Consider the following 15309-nt stretch of genomic DNA (forward strand, 5'->3'; position numbering starts at 1 on the left):
GTTTTTTTTCATGCTCTTTTGAAGCTATCTTTTCCAGTTTCATTGGCCATGACACACAGCCCGATAGTTTGCACACATTAATGACTTCAAATCAGTGGAGATTGAAGGTTGTGTGCACATTCCCAAACTCTCTTCGTGTCTATTCCCAGTCTATTCCCGACTCAAAGTGCATCAAAGAGGCCGCAGCACGTCTGCTTTTTCTGCCTTTCATGACACATGCACCCACAAACATGCCCATTTTGCCCCATTTCTGCACAATCACAGGACACTTTGATAACAGGTGAAATAAAAACAGACTATGAAGTCCAGATACATAAGGCCGGAAGGCCACCTCTGGATGCAAATTTGAAAAATGTATGAAAAAGAACACAAACTATATCATAAATAAAATAATGTAAAATAGTTATATAATATATTTTAGATTAAATTAAATGAATAAAAAAATTGTAAAAAAATACACATAAAATATTATTAAAAAATGATGTATTTATAATAAATAAATAATGTTGTAAAATCAAGCCAATAAATACATATAATTTTCTATCAGTCAATATGAAACAGGATTAAAGTCAATATGAAATGGTAAAAATCATAATCTATATTAGAAACAACAATTTCCAAAGTTAAATTTGTAATTTCAGAGAGAAATTTCTTTAAACATTACAAATTTTCTTACGAATAAAATATAGCTAATTGTTCACTGAATAATGTGCATTAAAGTTGTGATGAACCAGAGAGACAAATCATACATCAGAGTGAAAAGATTAATACAAAAAATATTTAAAAAGGGGCGGGGTTTAAGCAGATTCAATTATTGGATCAGTCAATCACTTAGCTAGAGTGAAGTCTGTCTTTTCACTGGAAGATCGAGTAATGACATTTTGATAAAAAAAAAAAAAATAAAAAAAAATTTCAACACCCTTATGAATCAGTCACAATAAGACCAATAACATGCATTTAGAAAAAAGAACAGTGAATTTTCATTTCATGCCGAACTTTAAGAAAAGTCCTTTTTTAGCTGGGTTCAAGCTTTCTTTCATAAATGAGGAACAGTACTGATGAAATTATCCTGTGAATTATTCCCCCAGGCAAATTGTAGCCATCCCTGTTTTCTATTTCTCCCTCCTCCCAGTCTTCTGCTGGATGCATGCTTTCAAAAGGACCACAGTAAAAAATCAGAGGTCTGGCCTTTAGGCCCGACTCACTGCCTTTCATTTGAGATCTCAGATGAAGGACGTAATTTTCTCTCTTTCTCTCTGCCTCCCTCTCATCATTTTCTGTCCTTCTTTTATTGGGTGATGAAAAACTTGGGGTTCTTATATGATTAGTTCACGCAAAAATTAAAATTCAGTAATTATTTACTCACCCTCATGTCGTTCCAAACCCCTTTGCTGTTATTTCTTTCTGGAGCACAAAGGGAGATGGTTAAAGAATATTACAAAGCTATTTTGTGTTCAACAAGGTCTGTCAAACACACACACACACACACACACACACACACACACACACACACACACACACACACACACACACACACACACACACACACACAATTGCAGTGTTTCTCTCTGCTTTGACACCAGATGATCGCTGTTTCACAGTACTCTTTAGCTCAAGGTCTCGCGTGTGCATGTTTTGCATTTGAAGTAACACAACTGGATAGTACTTCTGAACACAATTTCTAAAGTATCTAATAGCCAGAGCATCAAAGAAAATGTGTTTTACAGGCTTTATTTTTCTTGTCACTTCGAACCCTTTTTTTTAGGTTTATTCCTTAGGGTACGGGTCAACAAGTCCTGTAACACTAACATCAGCCTCTCGATCAAACATGTACATTAAAAAACAAAGACAGCCCTGCATGATGATGTAATTGCTCCATTAGCATTTTAGTCTCTCTGGTTGTCAGATTGACATTGGGTTTACGAATTACATGATGGTCTCTTAACAGACCCGACTCTTCCATTACGCAAGTGTGCGGTCGGGCCAGGGTTAAGGCCATGATCCACTGTGTTGGACAGGAGCAATCCTGGTCAGATCTGTATTGTATTAATTCATCCTTGAAGCAATCCAGATCTCTCGCTGTGTCTGGTAATGGGAGGAACAGTATGCTTGCTTTGGCTTGACCCCGAGCCGCGATCAGACCGCAGAGTGGTGTCCATTACAAAGAGCAGTGAGTTCTCTATGCTATGTTCAAACACATCCCGCAGGCCTGCACTTCAAACGTGGGCCGTACCCACTCACCAGCAGCATGTCAGTTAGTGAGGCCCGCACAATTAATCAATTAAGGGCCTGTGCGGAGCGCAGCGAGGCCCCCGTCCTGCTGTGATTTGAGGGAAGGATCATTAGTACTCACTCTTGAGTCACTTTAAGATCACTCAAGTCTGCATTCAGATGAGGTATGTGCGGTAAAGCATTGGTTTTCATGGCATTAGGCTGTTAGAGGTTCTTAATGATCTACATTATTTCTGAATAGTGTTTCTGAATTAATTCACGTTCACTTTTTTTTCACATGAATCGTCCAGAAAGGCTCATAAAACAGTCTTGATCCAAGTAATTGGTTTGAATCAGTCTTATGTGTCACTTACTGACTGAATCTTTTTGATGACTCATTCAGCGAACCATGATTCAGTGAATTTGATTCAGTAAAATGATAAAGTGGACACCTTGGAGAAAAGTCACATAAACGATGCTCATGTTTCTTGTAAAGAAGTGTTGGTAATAATATTACACAATATTACAGGTGTGGTTTTTTTAATCAAATAAATGCAGCGTTGGTGAGCATATAAGACTTCTTTCAAAAACATTCAAAAATCTTACTGACCCCAAACCTTTCAATGGTATTGTTAACAGTATATGAAGAAAAAAAATTCTTCAAACTACCATTAAATAAAACCACAATCAGATACCAAAGTCATTCAAATCAATTCATATCACCAACTATACTTCACAATATGATGCACATTGCAATAAATATTTTGAATGTATAGTTTTATTGGATGCAACATCATGACCTGATTCTATGGATAGTTCACCCAAATATGAAAATTCTGTCATCAATTACTTTCCCTCAATTCGTTTCAAACTCGTAAGACTTTCTTTCATCTTCGGAAAACAAATGAAGATCTTTTAGATGAAATCTGAGAGCTTTCTGTACCTTCATTGACAGCTACGCAACTACCACTTTGATGCTCCAAAAAGTCAATAAAGAGATCAAAAACTAATCCATATGAATTGAGCGCTTTAGTCCAAATTTTCTGAAGAGACACACGATCACTTTATGTGATGAACAGATTTAATTTAGGCTTTTATTCATATAAACACTGATCAGCAAACATAAACAGAACCTAAACCAAACCTGGTGACGCGTGTGAACAAACCTCATTGGTTCTTCCCTTTGACTGAAATAATATGAATGCACACACAAATAAATGAAAAAACAAAAACAAATATATAAGGTATCAATGCAATACTCTGAGAATATCTACATATGATTGTATTAGGAGCCTTATAGATAGATTGATTTTATTTCTATTTGTAGTACTTGTGCAGCCAAAAAAAAATGTAAGATTTCAAAAGACTTCAATTTACTTTGCAGTCCAGCTGAATGTAGACACTGCAAAGTAAACCTTTAAAAGTAAAGTGCTTTTGAGAGCAATACCTCATAGCTATAGACTTCAGTTGTTCACAAATGTAATAAATAAACACCAGCATTTTACGCACTGAAATGTTGCCAGTGCCCCATAAACATTAAAAGTTTGATTGTGTGCGTTTAAAAAAATAAGCACTCGACATGCCATTATGAAAGCAAACTTTTGTTGGTCCATTTTTATTTTATAATTTGGCCAGGGTTATTATCAATGCTTTATGGGTTGCCTGAAAGCCACACACACTGTTACATACTGACTCTAAACAATCACTGCTATGCACACACACACACACACACGAAAACAGCACTAATAGGAAAAAGATGAGGGGACTGCAGTGGAGCGCTCCCTCTCTCCTCCAGGGCTGGGCGCAGGACATTAGTGTTCTTCAGAAGATTCACGCTGTTTACAGTCAATCAGCAGACGTGTGCTGTGGCTAAGCAGCGTGTAGTTCGACTCCAGCATCTCTTTGATTTATAGTATGTTACACATGTTTTATGTTTTTTAAGGCTGTTTTTTTTTTCTTTTTTTAAATGAAGCATTTTAACAATTTTGATACATGAAAAATAATCCCATCTAAAACCTGTTTTGGGTTAAACAAATTATTAGTAATTCTAATAGGCTACACTAGCATCCCCATAAAGGTTTTTCCTGTTCTAAGTCTTTCTCGATTTTTGTTTTCAGCACAGCTTTTTTTGACATGACTGCTACATATTTGGTACATACTTGGTACATTCATGGTAAGTTAAATGTTACCATTTTACAAACATTAACTAAAATGTTTGATAGCACACATGATGGCATCTTAACAACCGTCTGTGTGATTTATGTTAAAGGGAAAGTTCACCCTAAAAAGAAACTGAAGCCATCATTTACCATTCAGAAGAACAACAATGGCAAAGGTCAGGATTTTTGTTAAATAATATTACATTTAGACTGGTTTTTCACCCAACCGAACCCTACTTCATAACACACGCTTGATGCTGTCACTATTCACTGCCATTATATACGAGTGCGAGGGGACGTTTAAAAAAATTCTGATTACATTTTTCTTAAGCCCTTAACCCTCAGTCCCATAAATCTCAAAAAAATTATAAATCTTGAATTAAGTTTGGTCTCTTTTTAAAGGAAACACTTGGCAGATTATTGTAGAAGTAATATATATATATATATATATATATATATATATATATATATATATATATATATATATATATATATATATGAAAGCGAAAAAAAAGTTATAGAAGTTTAAGTTTATGAAAATGTAAAATTTACATATAAAAATCTTTTTATTTTATATAAAATATAGGCTATGTTTAAAAAAAAGTTTTACTCTAAAACTTCAAGAAAATTCAAGCCATAAATCTGAACAAGTTGTGTTCCAAATTTGAAGTTTATATCTAAAAAAATTAGCTTTCAGTGAAATTTCAGTGTTTGGGCGCAGTACTAAACTTTCCCAACCAGACTCCTTTGGGGACCATATTCTTCCATTTCAATATGGTTTGAGTGATGTGAACCATATATTTTCATACTTTTCATACTATTTATGAAGTAGACATCCTATTCAGAAATAATGTGGGCAGTTTGGCAGTATATGATTTTAAAAAAAATATTTGCCTATAGCTCACCACTGCATCACAAATAGAGAATCTATCATTTTTTCTTCATTTAAAACATTTTCAGAACTTTTTTTCTTAAAAAAATAGAATGTATGCTTTTGAACTCTTTCTTGAATTGTTATTTCAAAATAAAGGCCTAAGCACGCATTATGAGTCTGAAAATAAGGATACTTGTTGCAAATTACTAAATTGTTATATGCATTGAGAATAAGACACCAAATATGAAAACTACAGGTTGTAAGCTTTCAAATGATTTATAGTTTGTCAATATTTAGGTTTAGATTAAGATATTGTTTTAAATGTATAGGCCTAATGGCAAACGTCCCAACGGTGACAGTTAAGTAGATTCGTTGTTGTTTTTTTAAACATGGAAACGGTATTTCTAGGGTAAAATTGTAATCTTGTTACTGTATGTGTTACCTTATTAATTTAAAAATAGTAAGGATGAAAACCTATGGCTACATTTATAATCGATCCCGCAGCGTCAGTCCTTTGCAAGTAAACCATTTTCACATTTCAGGGTTTCTCAGAAGCGGAAGTCGTCATAGTTGGGTAAACTTATATCAATGAATGACTACATTAAAGGGTTAGTTCACCCAAAAATGAAAATTCTGTCAGTATTTACTCATCCTCATGTTGTTCCAACCCCGTAAGACCTTCGTTCATCTTCGGAACACGAATTAAGATATTTTTGATGAAATCTGAGAGCTGGATCACTCCTCCATAGGCTTCTTGAGGGATTGAACTTGCAGGCCCCGAAAAGTTATTAAATACATCGTTAAAATAGTCAAAGTGACTACAAGTTTATCAAACGACGAGAATACCTTTTGTGAGCAAAAAAACCAAAACAACGACTTTATTTCAACTATTCATTTCCTTCTCTGTGGGCCTCGAGTCAGTTCACTAGTGTAACAGCGCAAGCTTCTGTTGTTGTACGTCACACGCATCACACACATGACCAGCGTCGGCCAATAGTGAGCCTACGTGTGACGTAGCTCTACGCTATTACACTACGTTAACTGACTAGAGGCCAACAGAGAAGGAAATGAATAGTTGAAATAAAGTTTTTATTTTTGTTTGTTTTTGCGCACAAAAAGTATTCTCGTCGCTTGATAAACTTAAGCCACTTACTATTCTTGAGCCACTGTAGTCACTTGGACTATTTTAACGATGTCTTTAATAACTTTTCGAGGCCAGCAAGTTTCAATCCTTTTGAAGCCTATGGAGTAACTCAGCAGCTATGGAGGAATGATCAGCTCTCAAATTTCATCAAAAATATCTTAATTCATGTTCCGAAGATGAACGAAGGTCTTACGGGGTTGGAACAACATGAGGGTGAGTAAATACTGACAGAATTTTCATTTTTGGTTGAACTATCCCTTTAAATCTATATTTTTTCTTTTGCAATTTGCTCAAATAGCAAAAGAAAAACTCCACAATAATGTTTTCATAACTTTCAAAAAGAGGGGGAAAAATAGAGAGAGATTGAGGCAGTCGGAGAAGAAAGATGTCAACTTCACCATCACTCCCTCAGCCGCTGTATTAGAAACACCTTCACTTCACAGCAGCGTTAACTAGCTAGTTTCTTGTAATTTGTTGCAATGGTAATATAATGGTAGTATAGTGTTATAACTGTAAGCCAACATACATTTAAAAAATGAAAATATAATAAGCTTTGCAGGATTTACGATGCTAATGACCTTTAAAACGCGTCATCATCAGTCATCACAGTCTGTGATTTGAAAAAACGGCTGCGCGAGCTAACGACTAAAAAAGATGACTTGCGCGGCTCTGTGATAAAACAAAGTGTCATTCGGTTTCATTCGCTTCGGCTTTCGTCTTTCTCAGCCCACAGGCCGCGATCATCAGAGACCAATGTCGAGGCGCCTGCAGTTTGCTTCTGCTCCTCATGGAGTGCACCACAAGGCCCTTTATCAACAATATCTCCGCTGAGGGGCGAGGCGGCTGCATAACTCATCCTTACTGTATTAATGATGGGCCAGTTGTGACTCCGCGAGACTTTGGTCAGTGTTACGCATACCGGCACAAATCATCACGGTGTGTCAGTTCTCAAGGGCATCGGGTCCGTTGAGAGCTAACCATATCACCACAGCCTTCATGAAAAGAGCGTTCACACGCGTTGTGGTGTTTTTTAAATTATTATTTATTATGTGAGGGAACAAACTAGTTTTGGTATGCTATGTTTATATTGTTTTCCCTCCATATTTCAAGTGTTTTTTACTTCTTCATATTAATCCACAGTCCCCTCCTTTTCATTCTTTCCATTGCTTTCTTTTACACATTTCTTCCTCATTTTCTCATCTTTCTCTCTTCCTGTCCTCACCCAGACGCATGTCCAACAGGACAGAATAATATTTGGACAGGTGGTCATTTTTAAACACATTACACAAGTCCAAGTACGCAGGGGACCGCACTACATAGCCTAATTCCTGCGCCGTCTCTTTAAGAAGATGGATCTGAGGTCAAATATACAGTACAGGCTGAGTCATACACAGCATGCTATACTGTAATCTATAGAGCACTACATCCGTAATCCCTGACACTAAAAATCTGTTTAGCACCAATTTTCCTTTATTTTTTAAACGTTCTTTTTTCCTTTTTCAAACAACTGCAAAACGCCACATCTGGAAGACAGATGTGCGTCCCACAGCAAGCTCTCTCGCTCTCTCTCTCTCTCTGCTTAGAAACATGAGAGCAGGCTTGTGTCTCTCTCTCTCTCCCTGGGCGGACCACCCACATAAGGAAACGCCTCGCTGTACTGAAGGCAGAAATACAGGGATGGGTTTTTTTGATGGATGGGTTTAGCAGACTATCACTTATGTCAATGTCAAAAACATAAAGCTGCTCTCACAAAAGAGGGCGAGAGAGAGAGATGTCTTTGCATCTGTCGGTCTGACGTCTTTCTGCAGTGGCATGAAAGCCTTTTTACAATATTCTTGTCTGCGCGTGGCTTCTGAAGTTGTTAAAAGACTAAGTCTATGGACTGATTGGGTTTCTCGTAGGTCTTTTTTTTTTGTAAAGAGACACAACCTTTCTGTTTAAACAGATAAATCCCATACAGATGACATGTGGGAGACAATAGATGTGTGATACAATCATGGATATATGATACGGTACCACCTAAATAGTTCTGGGACACATAAGCAACACTATAGATGTGTATGAATATCTTCATATCAAAACATGACATTAAACTACATTTATTTTGAAGAATCATATAGCACAAGCACATTTTTAGTCAAAACATTTAATATAACAAAGTCTGTAAGGTTATATAGGCCTAAATAATAAAACTTATTTACTACTTATTTAATTGGCTATTTTAATATAATAAATACTTTTAAATGTATATTTACAGTATATTTAATATAGTTAATCATATATATTTTAAAATATCAAGAAAATACGTTTTTAACTATTATGAATATATATATAAATTGCCAATTTAATTAAGTAAGGTATAATCCACAGCGAAACTGTAAATTAAACGACTTTAAAGCACGACATGAAGGCAAAAAACCACCCGCTGTGTGGATTATCCCGCTTATACCACGGTAATTTTCCAGCATGGAAAACTTAAAGCGGTTATTGCTGTTTGGAACGCCATATTTGACCGGATGGCTAAAATTTACGGTTATTTTCATCAGTTACAGCTTGTTAGATCTAGCATTCTGCCCGCTTTGAATCAGACACATAGATAAAGTAGTGCGTAACATTACATTTGAATTAATGAATAATAGCATTTATTTAAATTCATTTTCGAGAGAGAGGGAGATGCTTGTGTATTATCTGCATCTTTTCAGCATCTCTCTCGATCAACAACAAAGCTGTGAGTTTAATAGTTTAAAAAACAGTGAAGTTACCCCCTGATTACTTATTACGGTGATTAAACTGACTGGAACTACCTGTGCATTAAACAGCTTTATTGCTCACCTTCCAGCCAATCAGAATCTAGTATTCAGACAGACCATGGTGTAATCACTAATAAATATTGGATATAAACATACAAAATACACATATTGGCAATGTGTGCGCATGTGAAATATTATTTCTTAACTCCAAACGAATGACTGAAACCTGTAATTGGAGACTCTAAATGTGCGTATAAATAAAACACCCAAATTAGTCACACCATCACTGATTGTTTCCATTATGCCGTTTTATTTTCATACTCCAGAACAGCTGCAGAAATATTTGAACTGTAAACCAATTAAGTGACAAAATTGCACATTAAAACCGCTTATATGAGGAGTGTTATTAATTTATGATCATGCGATCTGTCTCAAAGTGTGTAGCCTGCATTTGTTCCATTGCAGCTGATTAGTGCAGCAGTGACCTAATAAAAACACTTATGCACCTAGATCCAGAGATGTTTCAAGTCTGTAAACAAATTCGGACTTTATAGTGTGCTTCGAGTTCAGTCCTCACTTCAAAGAAAACACTTCAGGATCAGTAGTGATACAGTGAGTTTAACTTGTGATGGTGTGGAAAACACGTGACAGTGTTAAGACAGTAATCTTCACTCCATTACTCGACAGAGCTGCGAAACAGATGCTTATTAAACTCATCCAGCTTTTAAGGCAAAAAAGCTTTAGTGCAAAACGAAGGGTGCACACAATAAGAGAAATGAATCTCAAAGACACATCTAAACCCTTCTCTTCGTTCACCATTAAAAATAGTCCTGCTTTTGGACTCTTTAATCACTCAAATGTTTGGTAACACTTTATAATATTTTTCATGAATAACATTAACAAATGTTATTACATATATATATATTATAGCTAGAATTCCTTGTGTATTGCCGTATTTTGTATTAGATTTTTTTCATTTATGCTTATATTACAATTTATATATTGGATTTTATGCATTTATATATTCATTGGATTTTTATCAAAAAAATCCTACAGATACACAATTAATGTATTTTATATAGACTGAAAATCTGTAAATCGGTCTAAAATGAACATTTAAGGATTTTGAAAATGAAAACGTTATACGGTAAAAATAATATTCTGCATCAGAAATTAGTGTGACCCTAAGACTTTGAACTTCATGATCATTTTTCAATTTAACTTTTCACTCAAATTGTTAAGTTGTGGAATTTTTTTTTGCATTGCATTTGCAAAGCATTTCATAGTGTTCATTACCCGATTATATATTTACATTGGAATGTAGGCTATAAGAACAACTGACCTGTTTTTTGACGTTTCATTGTAATGAAAATACAATAAGCTGTTACCAAATTCAAGTGCTCAATTGGTTTTTCGTTTCCGTCTACCCATCTCCGTTGCCACAGAGCCCACCGTTGCTCCCATGGCCCCTCCTAAGGGCCCCCCGACGAACAACCCCACGAACGACCCCAGTAAAGCACTGCCCCTCACCATATTCGGGAGCCACAGAAGCCACCCGACCACGCTGTCCCACAACCAGCGTAAGAATGAGGAGTCAGGCGTGGAGACGCAGAGGTCTGCGATTCCGTCAACCACCAGATCGTCCACACTTCTCTCTGCTTCGGCCCTTATTCCCTCCAAATCGCCTTCCACTCTTTCACTTGCGCTTCTCAAGATCTCCTCCTCCTTCTCTTTCACTCTCCTCTCTGCCTCCTTCAAGAGAGGGCAGGTGTAGAATTGTGTCCCGCTTTCTTTGGCCATCTGCTCCACCTTTATCAGCAGCTCCTTCTCTCCTGCGTTCGCTCCTGCCCGCAGCGGGTGATGTCGATCCCCGCACTTCTGTACGAGCTCCAGTAAGTCAACCCGTTCTGTGCTGAGATACTCATCCAGTGAAACGTCCTCAGGCAGGCGGTCCATGCGAGTGAAGAGCACCATTGCGTGTTTGCTAACTGCTTCAGGACCAAACACCTTCTCGATGGTCTCCAAAATCTGGAGCTCCAGGTTGCTGGGCCGGTGAACAGGCACACAGAGCAGGAAAGCGTGGGGCCCCGGGGCCGATAAAGCCGCGCAGAGGGAAAACTGGCGGCGGACGTCCTCGGCGGGACGCTCGATGCACAGGCAGTCAGGTGTGTCCACGACAGCCACCTGCAAGGAAGAAAACAGGACCTTTCAATAAACATAAAAGAACACTATGTGGATATGGTCGAAAAAGAACAGCAGACTCCGCACCACAACTATAACGATAACGACATCAAGAAACAATATCGTTGGAATCACTTTCAGAACCATTTTTTCCAGCTGATAAATGATAAAAACATTGACAGATCAATCCTGCTTGAAAAAGTTTAAGCATTTAAAGCGGCAGACAATAAAACTGCAGTGTGTGCTTATAGCAAACAGAACAATATCGTCAGCTGCAGATGTGGACGCTAATATAGTTATCTTTATAGATATTGTTATTGGTGTGAACGGGCCTTTACGGTGGTTTTACCTTCGCTTGCATAAAATATTTGATAGACTTTAAATATTTTAATTCTTTTAATATTTAAATTTTTAATTTACATTTTATTTATAATATATTTGGTAACACTTTGCAATAAGCTGCCATTAGTTAACATTAATGCATTAACTAACATTAATACAAATTAGCAATATATTTGTTGCAGTATTTTTTAACATTAGTTAATAAAAATGCAACTGTTCATTGTTAGTTCATGTTAGCTCAGGTCCATCAAATAATAAACAAACAACTTTTAATGTATTAGTAAATGTCGAAATTAGATTAATACATGTTAGTTCATGTTAACTAATGTATAATAATGTAAGTGTACATTTTAATTTTTTTATTCGTTTCTCATGATCTTTTTGAACCAAAGGTTTTATATTTGTAGACAAATATAAATTGTGCTAACATATGAATTTATTTACTAAACAAAAATTAGCTAAATGTAATTCAATTTCCCAGGTGGCATCTCAATTTTTAAAACTGTATTGGTTTTATAATTGCACTTTTCTAAAACAAACAAACAAACAAAAGGCAGTTAAAGTTTGCTATTTGTCAAATTTGTATGATAACTGTTATGGTTTATGATGTGCATATATAAATGTGAACAAACAAAAATATTACACATAGACATCATGTTATGAAATGTTTTTGATATGCCTAGTCACATAATAGGAAATCAAATACTTGCCTTGATGCAACTTTATTTCTATGACATTTTTTAAAAACTACATGTGCAGGACTGAATAATCAGGTGGCCTCTCGTAGAGTTTTAAGAGCTACATGAACCCACCTGTCGTCCTGCCAGCGTCCCGCGTCTCTTCTGACAGGCAGTGGCTGGAGTCTCAGGGCCAGGACAGTCGGACTCAGATGTCGGGCCGCCCAGGATGGCATCGACCGCAGTGCTTTTCCCCGCACCCGCTGAGCCCAGCAGCACCAGTCTCAACTCTAGAACCACAGACAGAGAGAGTTATTATAGACAGACATGAGTTACAAAGAAACCACTGTCCTCTAAATAATAACTTACAATAATCCTATGAAATGTTTCAGTTGACTTATTTAGATTTTAGTTCATCTTTAAATAATGCGAGGGAAATGGGACCATGATCCCCTGTCGTGTTAGTGGTTTTATGAGTGTTAATGCAATATCTCATCTATAAAATGTATACATTTAATTACTGAAAATTCCACCCCAGTATTGGCACATTAAATCGTTTGCAATTTATCATTGCATGCCTTATTCATTTTTACACTTTTTTAAGTCCACATTTGCTATTTACAGGATTTTGAGATTGATTTTAAAATCTTCTTATTCAATATTAGAATATTATGCCTGAATACATATACAGGATGTATCTTCACACTATAATACCAGCTATGCATATGTAATTTGTAATGTATAAAAAACATGCAGAAAATAGGAACAACATAGTCAGTTATTTAAAGTTACTTTAAAGCAATAAACGTGCACAAAACTATGACTGGCAAAAAATGATGTGTCCGTATATACTGATTTGTGCTTGAAATTTTTTTTTTTATCAAGGTCAGCTAGTGGTGTGAAAAATTATTACAAATCTGGTTTTAGCAAAGCAACAAGCAAGAACTGTTTATATATAATAATGTGAAAGCCAATTTTGTTAGCATCACATAATTTTGATGCAATACCGCCACCTAAAGACTGAACTGATACATAACACCTTTCATGACACGAAACATCCGTAATGCAACTTAAAGGGATAGTTCAACCAAAAATGAACATTCTCTCATCATTTGCTCACCCGCGTGTTGTAACAAACATGTATGAGTTTCTTTCTTCTATTGAACACAAAAGAAGATATTTTGAAGAATGTTGGTAACCAGACATTTGACGGTAGCCATTGACTTCCATATAGGAAAAAAATACTATGGAAGTCAGTGGCTACCGCCAAATGTCCTACAGGTTGGGAAAAACATTAGGGGAATGACAGAATTTTCATTGTTGGGTGAACTCTCACTTTAAACCGCAAAATTTAATTTGCTAAAGGTTGCGCAAATTAAACGTTGTGGCAGTGTTAGGGTTACACCCGTTTCAAATCACAAATGAAGCTCTGTTGTTCTTTTCATGCCAGTCAGAATATAAGTGTGCTTTTTATTTTTTAGAAAGACTGTTTTCTGAAAAGTATCTTCTAAAAAAATGTTTCATTTTTACTTTGGGGGATGGTGAACATACTGTAAGATGCTATTAGCAAGAGAAAAAAATATGTTTGTCTCAGTTTCAAGCATGTAAGTAAGAAACAATTAAAAGGACAAAATGATGATGTCATGGCATATTAAGTGTGGCACAACTTGAAAACACTTTCAGTATCAGTTTGCTTGATGCATTTACTATGGTATTTGCCCGCACTGCAAAATAAAAATGCAACCTAAATTTTGTAACCTTGTTTTGTTTCAAGCCAAAAATATAATTTACGTAAGTGGCAATCTAAAAGGGCCACATTAGTCACTTTACAGTGATACTCCAAAGAACTTCAAAAACACCATGGTATGCACATGCCCAAAAGCAAGGTTTTAGGCTGGTATCATGTCCACAAAAACCTTGGTGATATTTTTTAGTAAATCAGATAAAAACATTATGCCAAACCTCGTTCCTTTGGATCTGTCCACCCTCCTTCACTGCTTTCTGGTGTTTCTTTCTCCTCCTGGTGAATTTCATCTTGTGTTGTAGTTCCCTCCATAGTCTGCACCTTGAAAGGGCACAACAGAACATAATGGATTGTGCAGTATAGACTATGAATTGTCATCTAATGTGAAAATGGAGGACATCATTCCATTCCCATGACTCAGCAGAGATGTCAGCTGCAGTAAAGCACTTTTCAAACTGCCTCACTTCAACTGACAGCTTAAAAACAGCCTGAAACGAAAGTGTTCAGCTTCCACTAAAAGTGTGGTGTCTGCTTTTGATTATGTGAAAGCTGAGGAATGAAACAAGCTTGAAAAGCTTACCTTCAACTGAGAAATTGATCTATTGTGTGTGTAGCGTGAGCTTATGAGCTGGCCTGCTCTGTGTTCCTCTGCACTTCCTGTTTCTCCTCCTGCTGTTCAGCCAAAACACTGCTGGTAGTGTGGCTCTGCCCGAACATGTGATGCTTCCTCCTCCTCCTCTCTGTCTATGAAACACACCTCTTTTGCAGACAGAGACCTTGTTAAAGGTGTGTCCATGAATGCTGTTTTCATGAACAGGGTGGATAAATGGCTAGTTTTGCAGCATTTGTATGGTCTGAAACCACAGGAAGTTGAGCACTCTTCCTCAGTTCACTTACTTAATACTTCAAACATGTGCATGCTCAATGTTTTCCCTGTTTAGCTTCCGTCGTGTCATTTCACAGGGTTATTAAATCAAGAAAATAAATGGTTCTTGGGAAATGGCAGGACAGGAATTTCTGGGTTGAAAAGGCTAAATATGAACGTGTCAAGTAACAATAACTCCATTTGTGTTCTAGTATACATGCAACGTATGTGCATACATACAATAATGTGTTATATTTACATTGTAATAAACTGCCAAAGAACTAAGAAATGTTCCAACTAACAGAACTTGTTTTTTTTTTTAAATGGACCCCAGCATTTATTTGGACAAGTAGCCTAAGTCA

At 36.4% G+C, this 15309-nt stretch overlaps 1 protein-coding gene across 1 annotated transcript; it reads right to left on the bottom strand.

The window, feature by feature from the left end:
* Positions 1-9425: 9425 nt before the first annotated feature.
* On the bottom strand, positions 9426-14902 carry LOC143721482 (GTPase IMAP family member 7). The gene is made up of 4 exons (XM_077211902.1): positions 14663-14902; positions 14301-14403; positions 12474-12628; positions 9426-11322 (listed from the first exon to the last, which is right to left on the bottom strand). Exons 2-4 carry the CDS (start codon positions 14392-14394, stop codon positions 10540-10542), a joined length of 1032 nt encoding a protein of 343 aa, XP_077068017.1. The 5' UTR covers positions 14395-14403; positions 14663-14902; the 3' UTR covers positions 9426-10539.
* Between the last annotated feature and the right edge of the window lie 407 nt (positions 14903-15309).

The sequence above is a fragment of the Siphateles boraxobius genome, unplaced genomic scaffold (assembly GCF_051911475.1).
Source record: "Siphateles boraxobius isolate OS27281-9 unplaced genomic scaffold, OSU_SipBor_1 66, whole genome shotgun sequence".
NCBI lineage: Eukaryota > Metazoa > Chordata > Actinopteri > Cypriniformes > Leuciscidae > Siphateles > Siphateles boraxobius.

Coding starts and splice junctions, on each gene's coding strand:
- LOC143721482 (XM_077211902.1), bottom strand. CDS start 14,394: ATGGAGGGAACTACAACACAAGATGAAATTCACCAGGAGGAGAAAGAA. Junction 12,629..14,300: donor GACAGATCCAAAGGAACGAG/GTTTGGCATAAT, acceptor CTGTGGTTCTAG/AGTTGAGACTGGTGCTGCTG. Junction 11,323..12,473: donor GGACGCTGGCAGGACGACAG/GTGGGTTCATGT, acceptor TCTTCCTTGCAG/GTGGCTGTCGTGGACACACC.